Below are 18749 nucleotides of genomic sequence, written 5' to 3'. Positions count from 1 at the left end.
CACATCAAATCAACAAGCAAACGATTCTAGTGAAATTCCACAGGTGCAAGTGCTTTTCTCTGGTCATGTCCCTGACTATACCGACCAGCTCCGCTGAAAGACCTCACACAACTTCTGCGCCTCCTCTAAAGAAAGTCATTACCCATAGCTCCTTTTGCTTTCCCATCTCGAGACGTTACTGACAAAATAAATGGGTGGAAGCACTCATAAACAACACAAGTCTGGTCTCAAGCACATGGAGAGCCAGGTTCCTGTTTCTGCTCTCTCCACACTGCTCTCTGGGCATCGTGCAGCGGAGGAAGTGAAAGCCTCCAGGCCAGGATGCTGTGATCGCCCATTAAATCTCTTCCTGCCGTGGCGGGAGACGGCGCAGGCAGGATGTGATGAAATGGCCGTTCACCCCGACGCTGCTTCTCCTCAGCGGCGGCCATGTCGTGACAAACACCAGTGAGCGACCCTCTCCCGGGGTACGTGGGTATTCCCTGACTTCCCCGGAGTCGCACGGCCCGATCTGGTCACACCCCCACGCAGACATTGAGACAGCAGCAGCTAACTGCAGCCCCCCATAAGGAGACACTGCATCGGCAAAAAAAAAACACATTCTTTCCCAGAAACGCGGTATTCCCTGTTGATATATACATACAGAGGCTGAATCATTCAGGGCCAAAATACGTTCCAGGCCTGTCGCCTCATGAATATTCAAGAGAGCCTCAGTCGCCGGAAGAGAACACTGAGTAGCAGCAGTAATTCTTCAAGCAGGGCGGTGGGGAACAGGGGGTGTGGAGTCCTGTGGGTCATTAATAGCGTCTGATAAGACCACGCAGGTGGAGCGTGCAGCGCTCTGAAGGACAGAGCGGGTGTGCAGTGTGCAACGCCGCTGGCAACACACGGGCATAGTCTAACATCACACGAACTGAACTTGTGGAATCTCGCCGTTGACTCCTTCCAGATTGCTGCGCTGGTAGGGGACACGCGTAGCTAAGCGATACCAGCATGGCAGGAAAAGCCGACAGATGTTTCACAACCGTAACCCTGGACATCGCTACGCCCCGGCAAGCAGGACATCTGTCCATAGGCGTTCCACTTCACCACAGTAACATGAGTAAATATTAAAATATTACTAGAAATGCAACTATTCCAGCTGCAATTATGATCTGACAATTAAGTATTTCATATTTACTCCCACGAAAAGTGTTTAGCTTGACAGAGCAAGTTATGGGACAAGGCTAATTTATGAATGCTTGGCATGGCCAACCAAGAAGTTCCCTTGAGTTTTATTTTCCCAACGAACAAGGAAAGGTTTATACAGGAGGATATAAACTCAGTTAGATGATAATCTCTCTTATTTGGATCGGCTGACACAGCTGCAGCTCTGAAAAACAGGAGGTACATATTTCATGTTTAAGCACTCAAATTCAATTAAGACTGTGGGCTGAGGAAAAGAGGGGTGATTGATGGCATTGGCTATGGCGTATTTCAGGGCCCTGCCTGCACCGCCCCTCTACAGGTGGCATAAAAGAACCAGACTCCGCAGAGTGTGAGGGGATCCAGAAAATCTGGCAACCGTTCCTCCAAACTCTGCACCAAAGGCCGGATGTTTCAGCAGTGGTGAGTAAATGACAAATCTGGCAGGATGTGGTGAAGGCTGCAGGGACTGGGACTGCTGACCAGGCCAGAAAACCACAGCCAAGGAGCTCAGTCCTCTACAGCCACCCATATTTCACACGCCCTCCTCGAGGGAAAGAGAGAAAGAGAGAGAGAGAGAGAGAGAGAGAGAGAGAGAGAGAGAGAGAGAGAGAGAGGAAACCGGGCAGCTGATAAAAGAGACATAACCCCAGGGGGGCCAGGACCACAGAATTCTGCAGGGGTGCGTGATTCAATCAGGCAATGCTTTGCAGATGCACCACTCAGAGATCCGGGGGATACAAGCACACAGACACGCACGGTATGAACAAACAGACACATTCACTCGCCCAGGTACAGCCTGTGGTGTTTATCAGTGCCTGCAGGTGATCGTGATATTCCCACTGCTGCCACAGCCCAGGGAACGGGGCTGCCCACACCCTGCTTCTGTAACTGATACACCCTTCCTGACCATCTCTCTCACATCTCCCATATTTAACAGTGAGCACTTTTTACAGAGCTGTTAAATTTAACGATCAATAAAAACAGCATATGGCTTATGTCACACACCATTCTTCTTTCAATCCGAAGCAGACAACCCAACAATTTTGTCAAGCTCAAAATTACTTTGCAGTCCTTTTTCTTCCAGGCTCAGACAACTAAGAGGCCAAACCCTGACATTGCTGTCTCATGGACACATGTGCATAGCACTCTACCAGAGGGAAAAGGGGCCATGACAGCTAAGGCCTTCACCTTCACCTCCCTGAGGATGTATTCCCTACAGGGGGAGGGACAGAGGAGGATGCTGGGAAAGCAGGGAGCTGAGAGGGGAGGAGAGAGAGAGAGTGGAAATGGGTCACAGTAGGAAAGCACTGGGTTTCTTTTTTTTTGAGGCTGCTGTATTCTCCTGCTGCCTGCCTATTTCCAGGCCTCGACCTACAAGCCCGGACTGAGCAGCAGTTTGCAGAGGATGCTGTGGGGTGGGGGTGTCATCAGGGAAACGCTACAGCTCACTCAGGAGAGCTGCTATCAGACAACACCCGCAGATCTGAGGGGAATGGCGGGGGTGCTGATGAGGAGTAATGTAAAAACTAATGAACAATTGCTCACACAAACACACACACATATACACACACAAACACACACACACGACGTCCAGGCAAGAAGACACATTTACACACAGTGCAGTGTACACTGTGATAAGCACTGACACACACACACACTGACACACACACACTGACACACACACACACACACACTGACACACACACACTGACACACACACACACACACACTGACACACACGCACACACACTGACAGAAAGACACACACACACACACACTGACACACACACGCACACACACACACTGACACACACACACTGACACACACACACTGACACACACACGCACACACACACACTGACACACACGCACACACACTGACAGACACACACACACACACACACACTGACACACACACGCACACACACACACTGACACACACACTGACACACACACGCACACACACACGCACACACACAGCCCTGCTTGCAGCCGCGGAGCGAGTGAGCTGTATGATTTAGCGCGGCACCTGCCTCCCTCTGTGCCGTGAGTGCAGTAAATCTCCATTACGTCTCTGTATTTGCAGCCGGTTTGTATGCTGTGCTCGTGTCCCGCTCTCCCAGCCTCGGCACCGCGCTCCTCTTCTCCGCAGACCATAAAGCATGTGGGGGTGGGGGGCTGGGGGAGGGAAGGGGGCCGTAAAGCTGTCTCCCCGCCGGAGCTCCGACCGAAGGGGGTTCCATCCCCCACCCGGCCCCAGGGTCCCTCCGCTACTCGCTAAACTTTCCTCCCAGCCCCCCACCAACACACACACCCCCCTCCGTCGCCCTGCAAAGCTGCGCTCTCATCGGCGTCACTGTGCATGCACACCGCAAAGGCGACGACGGCAGCAGCAGCGGCGGCAGCCGCACGGTACCTACCCTCGTAATTGACAATAACAATCGCCAGCATGTAGTCTTTTCCCAGCATCATGACCGAAGCGGGCAGCGGGCCGGCGGCGTCGGCCGAAACGCGGGCGGACAGGGCCGAGCGTGCCCGCGGGATCGCCGCCCCCCCCCTTCCCCCCCCACTGTCCTCGCCCTGCTAAACTCCTGCCGGCGCGGCGACGAGGCAGACTTCCCGTCTGGGTCACGCAGAACTCGCCTCCTCCGCCTGGCCGGGGAGCAGTGCCGAGCCGAACGCGGAGTCGGTCATTCGGAACCGTCCTTCCCTCCGAGCACGTTCTGTTGTCGTAGCAACCTGAAGATCATCTTTCCTGCGGTATCACCCAGCACAGAGTCATGTGACCTCCGCCGGAGAGGGAGAGTGAGAAAGAGAGAGCGGGAGGGAGGGAGAGAGAGAGAGAGAGAGAGGGATAGAGAGAGGGAGAGATTGAGAGCAGGAGGGAGAGAGAGAGAGGAAGAGCGAGAAAGAGGGTGAAAGAGAAAAAGAGCCAAGTCTGCACTTCATACAACAGAAAAATTAGGACACTCGCGCACTCACACACACACACACACACACACACACAGCAGCAGCAGCAGACAAGGACAAAAACATCAAACATATGTAACAGACAGGCACGAAAACACAGCACGATAGAGACAAGCAGTAAACAAACACTCAAACACAAACAGGGACGTGACTGTGACTGTGATTGTGAGGGTGGCAGGGGACCCGCAGAAGCATCCGGATCTCTGTCAGTGCATCCGAGCATGAGAGCACGCTCACACACGGGGTGGCGAACCAGGGACCCGTCCTGTAAGCTCCACCTGCAGTGCACGTGACAAACTCGAACTCCTCACGCGCCCGCGAGCGGCCATTTTGGCTCTGGTTCAGCATTTAACCAGGGGAGGTCTGAGGGTCCTAACCAGAGAGTGTGAAACCCGGCTCACGGTTTCACAACAGACTGCTAACCTACCTGAGCCAGAACACTTGAGTCAGGAATGACTTCACACAAACACAGAGACACAGCACTGCCTCAGAATCCTCCAGAATCCCCTCCACTGCCTTCAGACCGAGTCTCAGAGAGGTCAACCAGCTGGCAACCAGCATCACACTACATACCACTGATTAAAGTGCGCTAGGGAAGCTCCATTATATATTTAGAATATGACCATTCGTTTTCTTGTTGGACATCCCTACCCAGGACCTATTTCAGGATAAATGCCTTGCTAATGAGGGGGACGTAAGTGTCCCTCTCAGGGCGCAGACCAGCGGCTGCCTGGTCACCGATCCAGCTAGCAGAACCCCCCTCCGCTCCCCCACAGCACACGTTCCTTCCTGTACTTATCGAGTGAAATCTGAGCGCAGGACGGCTTCATCATATTGCAGCTCGGCCGCCTCCGGGGGATTATTTCACCTTATCTAAAATTAGAACGCGCCGTCATCCTTCTGATTGCGGCCGGCGCTTATGGGTAAACACGTCCGGAGAAGAGGGTGCCACGTGAACTCGTTTATCGCCAAACTCCAGACGTCCAGGAGCGTGCCCTCTCCAGCCTCCAGGCAGGGTCTGCAGAGGCTGGTGGAGGTGCTTCAGGATTACTGCCTTCAAGCAGCTGTGAAACTGTTAATTAGCCTCTAGGCAGAGAATGAAGCATTCGGCCTGCCCACAAGAGCTGGGTGATTAGCATCCTGCTCCATTCTTAATTGTGTTGGCCGTTTTTTTCCCTTTTAAACTCGGGGAAGGAAAGCAGAACTATCACAGGCCGTGGAGTAAACGCTTAATGAGTTTGGCTGGGAGGCTTCCATTCCACACATTGGCTGCTTCTGGGATTTCACCCCTAAGTGTCTGTCACTGTCTTAAACCCGCCTGCCTGTGGTCACGCCCGCCTCTGAGCACTGCTGCATGGGGGATTCCAGCCAGAAGACGCTAACCACCAGAGCCACTCCGGGGGACTGAGGGAGAGAGACGTCTCAGCATAATGGGAAGCAAACATCTACAAAGCTTGTCACTTTCAGAACAAGGAGACTCAAATGGATAAAGAGTTATATTCAGCTGATCTGCCTTCATGAAAAGATGACAGCTCATGTGCGTCATGTGAAGACAGACTAGACTTAAAGTCCTGCCTACCTCCTTCCCTTGGTTTAGCTGATGTCCATACAGTCCACTCTGCAACAGATAGGGCAGACCTTGATCTGCCTGTGTGTGTGTGAGTGTGTGTGTGTGTGTGTGTGTGTGCTTTCATGCACATGTGTGAGTGGCTGCTCTTCAACTGTCTGTGATCCACTGCAATTCATTAACCTGGCCTTCTGGCCCCACCCCTTCGAGGATCAGGAGGCAATGCTTCAATGATTGACAGCTGACAGTTGACCACTATACACAGAGACAGAAGGTGCAGCTTCCTTGTGACCATACACAACTAGAGAAAGCTCTATCTGCCTCCACCACTGATCTTTGCATCTTCTCTCCTTCGGCTGACAAGGACTTTTCAAGCGGATGCTGGAGACCTGACACTCCACCAGATATCGACCCCAGAAGAACAATGAGCTTCCTTCTGCTGTATCCGCTTTTGTGTACAGTCTGCATTCATTAATACACGAATTTGTGTTGTCCCTGGCGTTGTATGCCCGGGTTCTATGCAAGTATAAATTACGCATGTACCCAGAACAAATTAATTCACAATTTTCTAACTGCAATCATTTGCAGGAGCAAAACTCTGAGAAGAGACCCAGAATACCTGACCACACAAGAGGGAAGGAAGCAGAAGCAACACTCCCAGAAACAATCACAATTCACTTTGTTTCTTCAGAACGAAGAATATCTGCAGGAACTGCTGAGAATGAACTTTTTCAGCACGATCGCCATATCAGCAGGGTTAGCTGTGAGGTGAGAAAATACACAGAGAGCTGAGCTCACAGCGGGCATGTCAGAGTCGGGGCCGGGGGAGGCTATCAGCACACCCCGGGACACTCACACTGTTCACTTCACACATGTGATCTCCATTTACATATACTCACACACACACACACACACACACACACACACACACACACACATAGCGCAGCACGTTAAGGAAAGACAGCATCAACAGAAACAAGAAAGAATCTGACCCGCAAACACCCTCTCCAATCCCTGCCCTGAACAGCGTACAGCAGAGCTCAGCCTGACACACCCAGCCAACAGGTGAGATCCTATTTAAAGTGCAGCAGAGTCCCAAGACATTTTCACCCGCTCCATGCACACAAACATGCACACATACACATGCACAAACGAGCACAACCACCTACGCGGACATGCACGCACACACACGAGAGTCAGGACTTCAGGAGATTTCTTTAAAAAAAAAAAAGGCACAATATAGCAACCCCAAAAAAACACATTTTATCATTAGTCACTAGCATGGGAAGCAGTCCAACAGACAGCACCAGTCAGTCTATACAGCAAAGCACACTGCTTATCCAACACAAGGCCCCTAACCTCTCACAGACTGCATCGAAGCAGGCAGCACATCACTCCCCTGTCCCACAGCTTCCTGGAAGCACAAAACTCAACACAACAGTGAGGATCAAAACCCCACCTTCAACATCCCAAGGCAACCGCCTGGGTCGCCCTCTAGGCTTCTAGGTCCACACAGCTTAAATATAATAGCCAATAATAAAATAAGTTAACCTGACTCATAAACCTCTCACCCCAGCTGCACCCAGCAGTGCGGGACAGAGCCACGCTGCCCCCCCCCCCCCCAGTACTCACACAGTGTGCCCCCTCCTCCCCTCGGGCGTCTCTTCAGCAGCATCTTTCCTCCTGCCTCGACCCCGCTCCCCCAGAGTCCCGGTCCCCTCCGCCACACACTGACTGATACATCCCAAACAGACCACGCATTACCTTAATTACCCCCCTGCAGCACTGCCCGACCAGGAAAATACGACAAACCCCCACCCCGCCAACACACGCACCCACTCCCCCCACCCTCACCGGAGACCGAGTCTCCACCCCCTCCTCCGCCACCCAACCGCCTTAAAATACTGCATATCGACCAGGCAGACAAATGCCTTTCCCAATATGCCTGGCACGGGACGCCCATAAACAAATCACAGAATGAGCATGTGTGAGTGTGTTTGTGTGTGTCTGTGTGTGTGCAAGTGAGTGAGTGTGCCTGTGTGTGTCTGAGTGCTTGTCTGTACACATATGTATGTCCCTGTTTGTGCGTATTTGCCTGTTTGTGTGTGTGTCTGGGTGCTTGTCTGTACACATATGTATGTCCCTGTTTGTGCGTATTTGCCTGTTTGTGTGTGTGTGTGTGTGTGTGTGTGTCTGAGTGCTTGTACACAGTACGTCCCTGTATGTGTGCGCTCACATGTTTGTGTGCTTGGGAGTGCTGTGCTGAACTTCAGTATGTTAATGTATTCAGTGAAACTCATTCCGCTTCGCTGTGCGGTGCTCAGGATGTGTCCGTGACGCTGAACAAATCGAGAAGAAGTTTCCCCCCTCTTCGGGGAGGCTAAAACTTTAATCTGAGAAATTGCTGGATAATTATTTTTCAGGGCGTAGCTGACAGCTCTCCTGGCTCCTTGCCTGTCATTGTAAATATTTATGTGCTGGTCCGTCCCCCCCCCCACACCACACAGGCCTGTTCCTCTCTGCCGGTGCATTGCAGTGAGAGAGAGGGCAGGCATTGATCCAGCAGACTGTGGTTTTAATCAGAATGATTATTTCCACGCCCCTGTCTCGGAGATCCGTATGCTCCTGGCGCACCCCAAACTCCCTGCACCTGCAGCACGCCCTTGCTGGCCAGATAACGGCTAATGTCAAAGCTGTGCTGATTAAAAAGGCACAAATTAACAAGACATGTTCAAGAAATACCTTTGCTGTAATCGACTGATTAGCACAAACACACCTCTGCCTACACAGTCCTACCACAAAGGACTTACATTACATTAAATTATTGGCATTTAGCAGACGCTCTCATGTAGAGCAACTTATATAGGTAGCAATTTTTTACGTTTCCCAGTTATATGGATATTTACTGCGGCAATTCTGGGTTAAGCACCTTGCCCAAGGGTAGAACAGCAGTGCCTCAGCGAGGAACTGAACCAGCAACCTGTCGGTTACGAGTTCGGCTCCTTACCATCATGCTACACTTACAGACAACTACCAAAAGATCGCACAACTGAACAACATTCGATGAACAACCCATCAACCCTGATCGCTAAAGTGCTCATTTAGCACACACCCAGAGGTAACGCCAGGACTCCTCAGAACATGGAGGCTCTGCGTGTGACCTTTCCCTGGTTTAGGGGCACCTGCTCCTCACGCTGTGTGTGGGAAATGGGATTTGTTTCCGTTGCTCTAAGTACGTGAGCAGGAGGGCCGGACCGAGGCCTGCGGCCTCATCAGGAAGCACCTGCGGGATCACACAGCACCGCTCGGCCCAGCTGGGGTTTATGCGTCCCCGGGCCGCTCCTGAGAAAGACTCAGGAGTTATTTCCTGAGAGAGTCTCCAGGGGGCTTAAATGAAGATTACACCTCATGTTATGCTATTATGCGCTGTTATTTCACTGCTCCTGACCGGCTCACCCGTCAGTGACCCACGCACGCACAGCAGAAAGAACAACAGCACGGTCTGATAAGCACAGAGGCTCAGAAGAACACACACAGAACTCTCACACACTCCCAGGACCCCACACTGGGCCACTGAATTGTGTGACAGAGAGAGTTCGCACCACTCAGCACCCACCAGCCCCAACCTGCCACACCCCCCGGGTCATAATGCTGTGACAATAACCACCAATCCCATCACACTCCTTTCAACAGATGAATTTGAGTGCACCTCTCCCGCCCTCCTTTGAGCACGCCAAAGGGTGTCAAAAAGAGAGCTGGCATAGTATTGGCAGACCCATTTACCAAAAACACCACCTGGTTCTTTCATGTTTAGGTATGCATAAGGTCCCATATATCTTTCAGCCTCAGTGGTCCACACCGTGGAGACTTTGGAGCAACAACAGAGACAGAGACAGAAAAAAGGTTACCGTGAAATCACTGTGCAATGTCAGTACTTTTATTCGGTTGGTTCACTTCTTACCACTATGTACTACTCCTAACAATATTCTGATGAATCTGACAGTGTTATACACTGACTGTGTGCTGTTAATGATGTGCTCACACTGAGAGTTAAACTGAATCTGTCTGAGTCTCCACAGAGGGTATAAATGACCAGCTGTACCAAGCAGCAGGTAAAGGGGGGGCCACCTCTCTCTGTCTCTCTCTCTCCCACACATATATTGCACATTGTCATTCAGATGGTAAGAATCGCTTCTTCAGTTTGTGAAGGCAGCCAACCAAGCAGTTCCACTGTCTTCCTTTAAATGTGACAAGGTTGCTGTCGTGGTCATGTCATAAAACCAGTGGACTCTAGGAGATCACGTCACATAAACAAGACACACAATCCCCAGTAGAATAGAGGGCACAGCTCTGAGTCTGAACCATCCGCCTGACCAACACTTCAAGCCTCCAACAGACATCTGTATTTTCTCACCTGTCTATGTAGGACAATTCAGCGTGATGCAGTGAGACATGCTATTCTTATCCCCACACTGTGAACCAGCTCTGCAGCAGCGGCCTCAAAACACACACAATTAAGGCTGCAAACGCCGCATGCCACTGTGTTTAGCCATTTGAACAGGAGCTATCAATACTGAAGCAGCTAGTCGTAGCAGCTTTGTTGTACAGGAACTGAACACCAGCAGACACAGCGAACAGGAGTTTGGGGCATAAGGACTTGAGTAGTGGTGAAAGCTACCTGTTTCCTCCGGGGAGCTGAGAGAGGCGCTGTCCTGGGACAGCGTGGTCCAGCTGGAGTCTTCGTCGCTGGGCGCCAGGTTCTGGATGCGGTTGAGGGCGCAGTCTGTCTTGGCCCCGGTCCTCGGTCGGTCCTTCTTCGTGTCGGGGCTGGAGGAGGAAGAGGAGGCCGCGGACAGCAGGGGGACGTCCTCGGGGCTGGGCTGTTTGGGGGGCGTCGGAGGGGGAGGGTGGCGGCCCTCGTTCAGCAGCGGCAGGGTGAGGTCGTCCTCCTTGGGCCAGCCGGCGAGGTCCTCCTCGGCGTAGTACTCCAGGAAGCTCTTGGTCCTCCTGGGGGCGCTCTTGTTCTCCGTTCCGTCCAGCTTCTCCGCGATGACGTCACGGCCATCGCCGTCCTCAGTCACGGCGTTGAGGTTGCCGTTGGTCGCATTCCTGTTGTGGTCCAGCTGCTCGGCGGCCTTGCGGAGCTGGTTGGCACCGTTCTTGGCCAGTTTTGGGTTTGCGGAGGAAGGGGGTGGCGCGGTGCCCCCCTGCATGGCGGTGCCGGCGGCTGGGTCACTCAGTCCCATGGCGCTCTGAATGCTGGTCAGGGCGTACTTCTTACGACATTTGGGTGGCGTGGAGGAGCCTTGCGCCTCGGGGACGCCCTGCTTGTTGACGTCGCTGCTGAGCAGCTGGTTGTGGGAGGATCGAAGGCTGAGGGATGTGGGTGGGGTGGCGGTGGGGCCGTTGCGATTGGCCATGTCTACTGAGGAGGAGTTGCCGTGAGACGACGGAACACACACTGACATCATGGCTGAGGAGCGATCCACTGGGGAAGAGAAGACGTTTAGACACTCATTAGATAACAATCTGAGCTTCCACCAGAACCAAATCAAAACTGTGACAATGGGATGAACGTCAGTATGAACCAAAGGAATTCATAGCACCCATACACTATGCAGCTGTATAAACTGACTAAAGTTAAAAAGTAAAAGCCTTGGACAGCAGTATCTGCTAAGCAAACAGCATAATGTAATGAAAGGATCAAAGATGTTTTAGAGGGAAAATGCTTGGATATTTGTTTTTGTTTCCATACCACGTTAAAACTAACACGGCCCAGGCAGAGCCTAAGAAAGCTCTTTCATAGTCTGCTAAGAGCCCACAGCTGAGCCCATACTTGTCCTGCGGAAAGGGGGCCGATATGTGATCGCTCTGCGCTCAGAGGGCTAAAGGCTCAGAGGGGAGGTCATTTTCAAAGCTTTTTCCATCTCTCTCATGTTAAATCGGTGGGCTTTCATGTAGCCACGCTGAGAGGGAGCAGGGAGTTTGCGGGGGGAGCCACAGAAACCAGTGAGCGTTGCAGTTTAGCTACTCAATTAATTACATTCAGCTTGAAAGAGATGGGAGTCCAGTTTGACACAAATATCCAGTTAGAATATGTCTGAATGGGAAATCAGGACAAACCCTAACCAGCATAATTTTTTAAAACCAGAAAACTCATCCTTTCATATATACATTAGAAATATCTCACTGGTCTGGGAGCATTTAAATTTTTACATTTAAATTTAGAGGACGATTGATCGTGTTTATTGAACTTTGTCTTTTTGGCTGGATGGCGGGCAAACAATTTAAATCAATCAGGTGTAAGGAGTGTGACACATAGTGTCAGCAGAAATGGGCGGAACCTGCTGTATAATGCTGTCTAACCACTAGAATAAGAACTGGTATAAGAATTCCCCTTTATTACCAGCCAATCAGAAGCCTCAATGGCAATCACCTCACAATGCCCACCCCAAGACAGAAGACGGACGTCATAATTTTGGACACAGTCAGGGAGACACAAAACGGCATAAACTGCTGTGGAATTAGCCTACAGAAACCTAGAACCTATAGGAAGTGCTAGGTTTTCTCATACAGCTGACCACAGTACCGCAGTATGCAAATAACAGGGGTTAATGTGGGGACAGGTCACACCATCTCTGCGCCTGCCCATCAGCATCACAGCAAAAATAAAAAAAAAGAGAGCGAGTGGGACGGAGGGACTTCTGACCTGGAAGTACTTCAGACATGAATCTCTGGGTGGCGGAACTCAAGCCAGAGAACTGGGTAGAGGTTATTATTTCAAATCTGAAAAGAGGGATGATTTAAAGCAATTAAAAACAAGATATGAAACTGAAACAGGAAAACAACCCAAGAGCATGACTGGTAGAATAGTTTTTATTACATTTTCATTCCATATTCAATTACTTGGTTTCATTTTATATAGATATGACAGCATTTCATTTGATTTCATAGTAAAATACTGTCACAAATAAAGTGAAGGTACATCACCAGTTCATTGAAGTCTTTATTGGTCGTCATGTAACATTTGAGCACACACATTTAGGAACATGATTCAAAGTTAGCTTTGTGTGCATTATGTTACAGTAACATAACACTACCAAGTATATCTGTATGAGAGTTGACAGAAATGACAGAACTAGTAGGGCCTTTCTGTTTGACAGCTGGGCATTTACCTAGAAACCATGGTAATGGCGAATGGCCGGTAAGCCACAAAATCAATAACTACATTCTCTTTTGCCATGATGTGTTGTGATCTTTGTCATTCAAAGTGAACACAGAAATAAACAGTGACAGGGAGAGGAAAAAAAAAAGAGGATTCAAGGAAGTGGAAACTGAAGCAACAGAAAGAAAGAGACACAAAAAGAAAGGCAAGAAAAAGTCATGACACCGAAAAGAGATCAACGAGGCTTTTTTGATGCGGTGAGGCCAGCACCCACAGGCCACTCATTTCTTTTCCTCTCCTGTCCTGACAAATGATGACCTTAGAGCATAATGTAAACTCCAGCATGTTTGCTCAGTTGAGATTAGGTTACATTTGTGTATCATAAATACCCTTCCAAATGTCTTTTCTACCAATCTATGGATGATTAAAAAATGAATTCCCATTTTCAAACACAGAAAGAGCAGAGAAAATATGTGTTGGTATTTGTTCATAAAACATTCCTCTGGTATTGGCTAAGCAGCACTGCTAGCCACTATGTGTGGCATATGCTTTATTTACGTGTTATAAGCGGTTTATTCACCATGTGTTGTATACTTATGCAGCCTCTTCTGAATGCCAGTGTTGGAATTGATTAGAACACACAGACACCCTTAGTCACGGCACCACATGAGATTTCAAGGTTGAGGCATTGTACGCACATGCACACACAGATATACACATAAACACATACATCCACACAGTGGGATGCCTAAACTGGAATATGTTAGAGCGGGAGACTAAGTATGTTGCCCCACTCCTGTGCAATACCTTCCTCACAGAAAACCCCTATAGTTTCAATGTTTTCCCTTCAGCTTGTGGAAATGGGCATCTAATTGTACAGAACTGAGCTTAAAGAGGATGAATCCACTGCAGGCAGTGAGATGCTTCACAGACACTGAGTCTCCATGGATCAGTCACAGGAAATTGGTCATCCTGAATAATTGTTCCACTGACTGGCATGCTATCAATTCTCAAATTAATCTTTGATTCAAAATACTGCACACACATAGTTCTCATCCTTACAACAAGGAGTCACAGTTGGCAAACAGGTCCTAGTCATGTTTTCATTTCAGACTTGGAACAGCTTCTGTAGTGACAACAAGTGTTTCTGTGTGATACTCCACTAGGAAAGGGTTCTGCAACCACAAAAGCAATGGTGTGTACATAATTGCCAAACATTTCTAATTCTTGCACTCTAAGATTTCTTACCCTCAGAAGTTTAACTGCAGATTCAAAGAAAGCAAGATAAAAATGGTATCTGTTAAGTTCTGGTAATACCAGATTCAGACTAGAGATTTAGGAAATTAATCCAATTTATCAGCCTGGGAAAAGTCCCAGAGATAACGCTGAACAGACCATCTGAAATTTTTGACCAACTTCAAGTTTTTTTTTTTCGTTAATATACACAAATGAATAGATGCAGTGAAGATACAGCTTTACTATGCAACATGAGAAAGTAAAGCAGTGAATCCTTCCATCTTCAGTAATACACAGATCTGAACAGGCAGCAACAGTGATGAAGGGAGGGGTGTGACTGTTCCCTTTGCACACAATGTGTACCGTCCACTGATTGGTTCAAATACTGCATGTGGTACGCTTGAGCCAATCACAGAGAGGTACGATAAGAGGAAAGCTACATCCTCAGGGCTGAAGCAGAGAAACAGACTGCCACCTCAGAGACATGGGCAGAGAAACTCAAAAAAGTCTCCTTATTCCAGAGCCAGGGGGAGGAGGGAACAAACAGATGTTCCTCTCTTTAATGTTTACCTTAGGGGTACAGACAAAGATTCACCTCAGTAAATTTGGTTTCTAAATATGGCAAACAAAAAGTTTTGAAGAGAAAAACAAATGTGTTTAGATCTGCCTCTCAGATACAGACTTCAGAGTTCTCTTGGAGCGAACAAACAAACTTTTCTCTTTGGGGTTTAGGATGCCAGGTACACCGCTGCGCTCGACTAAGCAGTCAGTGTGCTGTGTAGATTCTACTCCCCTCACTGCACAGCACCGCTGCAGTTCCACGCTGCATACCCAGGGGGCAGCACTTAGCAAGGGCAGGACAGGTCTCTGTGCCAGTATGGTCTAATAGCAGTTTTCTGACTGCCCACTTTACAAAGACAAAGAACACAAGGCTGAAATAATCGCTCACGTGCTTCATAAAGACGACTGCATGCTCACGCACACATAGGCACATACAGGCATGTACACACACGTGCAAGTGTACACACACAAGCACAAACACACATGCAAACAGGCACATGTACGCATGTGTGGACACACGCACAAACACACACAGACACATACACAAGCACACATGCAAATGAATGTTCTCTACGAGGGTCTCTCTCTTAAAGTGGTTTGATGAACAGGTCAGGAGAGCAGATACAGTGGATGTACTTACGGGAGCTCTCAGGAGGATACAAAGTTCCGGTGTGGCGTCTGCCCATATTGGAGCATCAGAACATCACAATCTCTTCCCTCGCTGCCAAACACGGAGTTCTGGGAGATAAACACACACACATGCACATTTCCTGTTTAATAAACACTTCCTTAAATGAATAAAACACAACCAAGAGGGGGGATTTAATCAGCTTCTTCATTTAAATGGAAAGGACTTTTGAGACGACAAGGGGCGAATAAAAAAAGGAAGAAAAACATTAATTATTCAATAGGTCTGATCAAAGATTAATGCCAGAGAGGGAGGCTGAACTGTTAGTTCGTGCACGCATGTGCTTGTGCATGTGTGTGCTCATGCACGCAAATCAGGGCCCAAGCATGAAGGTAAAGGGTTAAACCATTAATGGAGAATTGGGTTGGCTAGGAAATGCAAGGTTTTACAATCATGTAGCAGACCGTAGTAGAGTGGTCAACCTCTGTATTAAAACCTAAGTCTATTCATGGTGGAATCTCCTCTGGAGCTCAAACACAAAAATGCCATTTGCACAGAGGAACACACACTTGTTAAGAAAATAAGCTTTTCAACTGTCATCGTTCGATGCTATATCTCTTCATAGATATATGGTTACACATACGTTGGTTGAAAAGTCTTGCTGTTGGCCAGAGTGTTTACTGACACTACTGTGGGTACACTTTAGTTTATTACTGTGCTGCAGGCCACTAAGTATGAATAACAGTTTGATGGTAATCCTTTGCTTCTGTAAGGTAAAACTACAAGAAACAGTATGCCGAAAGAGAAACAAGAGGTTAACACAGGTTCAACTTGTTCATCCATATTTGCGCATCATCTGAGACCTATCATAAAAATCCAGTCAATATCGATTTGACTGATGGCTCGCGCTGGATCGATCGTGCTGATGGATCGCTACAGGTCCGCGCAGGACACCATTTTAACAACTCAATCCACCGCGTTAAAAGCATGTCCCCTTCTGATTTAATGCGGAGCTCGGGTTTTCAGCAGCTGCCGACGACAGGCAGAGCTTATAAAAACAGAACCGCACACCGACTGCAACGCGTGCCTGCCTCCGCTGACAAATGAGCCCACGTTGGCGGGAACTAGTTAAGTGCCGTCCAGGGAACAGTTCCACCAGCTTCAGGCCTCTGCACCACAAGCTAAATCACTGCTGGGATTGACAGGGAGTTATCCACGTAGCGCACCCTTCACAACATAATCGCAGAGAGTAACCGCTGCATTTGTAACTAAATTGCAAAGAATGACGCATGGTACTGGATGGACTTATTTGATGAAGGTGCTACATTTACAAAAAGCTGCACTCATTCAGATCTTGAAGTAAAAAATCTGCTCAGCTGTATCATTTTTAATATACTGGCCTTTAGTGAGGATCCCACACACCACCAGTGTGTACCTTTTATTGCTTCCTCTTCACCCTGTCCATATATTATGGACAGGAAATACTGCAGAGGTACTGTAGCAGTGGATGTCCAAGATGTAGCAGACGCGAGGAAAAAGGCTGCAGCAAAAGTGGTCACTGTAGTTATATTAATAGCAGCGGTACAGCATTGCAGTATCATTCTACTTTTTATGACTGCCACCGAATATGAGGAGAGCACGAAGGATCATGGGAGATGTAGTTGGTACCAGGGAATAGTGAGTGCTCAGTGTGTCTGTGATACATATTGAGCAGGCACTTCTGAGTGATTTCTTGTGCACAGGTGGAATGTGGGAGGAAATGTGATTTAGTTGACCGCAGCAAACAAAAACCAGGTAACAAGCTGATGTCAGACTGTGATTTGGCAGTGCTGAAATGAATTTTGCTATTTTTCAGTCCTCGCCTTGGCACATGAAGTCGTACCCAGGCGTTTGCATTATTCAGTGAGCCCACCCATAATTCCACACTGCGCAGATATCTTGGTGCAATAAAGCCCTGCTCTCTGTCTCCCCGCTGCCTGCTCCAGCTCAAAGATCTCCTCCCCCACCCCCCACTCTATCAGCTAAGGCCTCTAATTTCATTTGTTTTTCCCCCCTGGATTCACTTACCACAGAGACACCATCAGTTCAGATATTTGATATCAGATATCTGTCCCTTTGGGCCACGATGAAATCAAAGCTCTCAGAGCAAGGCAGCTGGCACACTGTCCGCCGCTGATATCTGATAGAATTTTGGATTTTAACACTTTGATGTGAATGCTCCACCGCAGGTACCAGCATGTAGGCTGACCTGCCCCTGTGAAATAATTAACGCTGTTCTTTAAATGTCCATCTATCACCGAAGCACTGCAGCACCAAGGAGCAGCAGCCACCAGGGGGGACAGTCACCGCAGCAGGAAGGGGACAAAAAGACTCTGAGAACCGGTATCATCTGACGCTCCCTGTCCTGGCAGACAAAGGAAGAGCCGGAGCTCTGGGTGGCAGACAGCGGCTTGCTCGTTCCTGCATCAGGCCGTATGACGGCACCTCCTCCTCCCTCCTTCGCCCTCTCTCTCTATCTAAATTCTTCCCATCAGACACGAGGAAGTGTCAGCTAGCGTCTGAGCTCATTCGAGCTGTAAAGGGAAGGGCTACTCGTAATTCCAGGCTTACCTCACCTGACATAAAAGCCGCAAATACGAGTGCCCTGGGCCTTGCCTCCATCTGTTGCTCTAGTCAATTACCCAGAATGCTTCACTTCAGTGCTCCCCCCCCAAAGGGCTCACTCCCGGCTCACCACGAGCCCCCACCGGAGCTCCGCAGAGCCGCAGGTAGTGTTACAGATGGCACCACTGTCTGAGCTGCTGATACAAGCTAGACTCTGATCAATGGAGATTATGTAAACTTTCATTACACTTCATTACCGCAAACAGTACGATTTCATTAAGCAGGGCTATAAAGCAGGGCTAAATGACTGCACGCGTTAGGCTCGGTGTGTACGAGGAGGCCGTCCCTGTACACAGTCTCACACACCCTCGCAGTAACACTCTGTAATTGCATTTGTCTCTGTTTGCTCTGTGTGTGTGCGGGGGGGGTGTATCCTGCCAGGCTGAGGAGTTTATTAAATTGCTTCCATTATCTTTTGCTATCATTTTTTATTTGAAATCCTATTCCCTTGCTCTGCCGTATAACCCCCCCCCCCCTTTGGTCTCTGACTCCTGTTTCTATTACACGGCCCCAAAAACAGTCTCCATGTTTGGCTGCCGACCGCCCCTCTCAAATTTATGGAGGCTGCATTAGCCCGGGTCAGACGATGTCCTGGAGCGCTCTTGTTAAGGGGACTTTAATTCCCCGCACGCCAGGCGTCCTTCCCTTCCTCCCAGCTGTTAATATGTATGAGACATAAATCAATGGCTCTGCCCCTTCCCCACGGAGAGAGGGGGAGAGAGAGGGGGAGGGGGGGGGGGGGGGGGGAAGCTGGGAGCAGGGGCAAGCGG

General features: G+C 49.2%; 1 protein-coding gene across 12 annotated transcripts in view; it reads right to left on the bottom strand.

Moving 5' to 3' along the window:
- The window catches only part of LOC118769413 (amyloid-beta A4 precursor protein-binding family B member 2-like), a 92293-nt gene that overhangs the window by 43510 nt on the left and 30034 nt on the right, over positions 1-18749 (bottom strand). For 10 of the 12 annotated variants that reach the window (XM_036516469.1, XM_036516471.1, XM_036516468.1 and 7 more), the window contains 2 exons: positions 15328-15425; positions 10404-11213 (listed from right to left, as the gene is read on the bottom strand). In XM_036516469.1, coding sequence (XP_036372362.1) covers positions 10404-11213; positions 15328-15373 — 856 coding nt within the window. In that variant the 5' untranslated portion in view covers positions 15374-15425. Of the gene's footprint in view, positions 1-3608; positions 3950-10403; positions 11214-12434; positions 12512-15327; positions 15426-18749 lie in introns of those variants that run through there. The other 2 variants (XM_036516475.1, XM_036516480.1) reach the window with 2 other exon arrangements.

The sequence above is a fragment of the Megalops cyprinoides genome, chromosome 22 (genome assembly GCF_013368585.1).
Source record: "Megalops cyprinoides isolate fMegCyp1 chromosome 22, fMegCyp1.pri, whole genome shotgun sequence".
In the NCBI taxonomy this organism is placed as follows: Eukaryota; Metazoa; Chordata; class Actinopteri; order Elopiformes; family Megalopidae; genus Megalops; species Megalops cyprinoides.
This window is presented reverse-complemented; position numbering and strand designations above follow the sequence as displayed.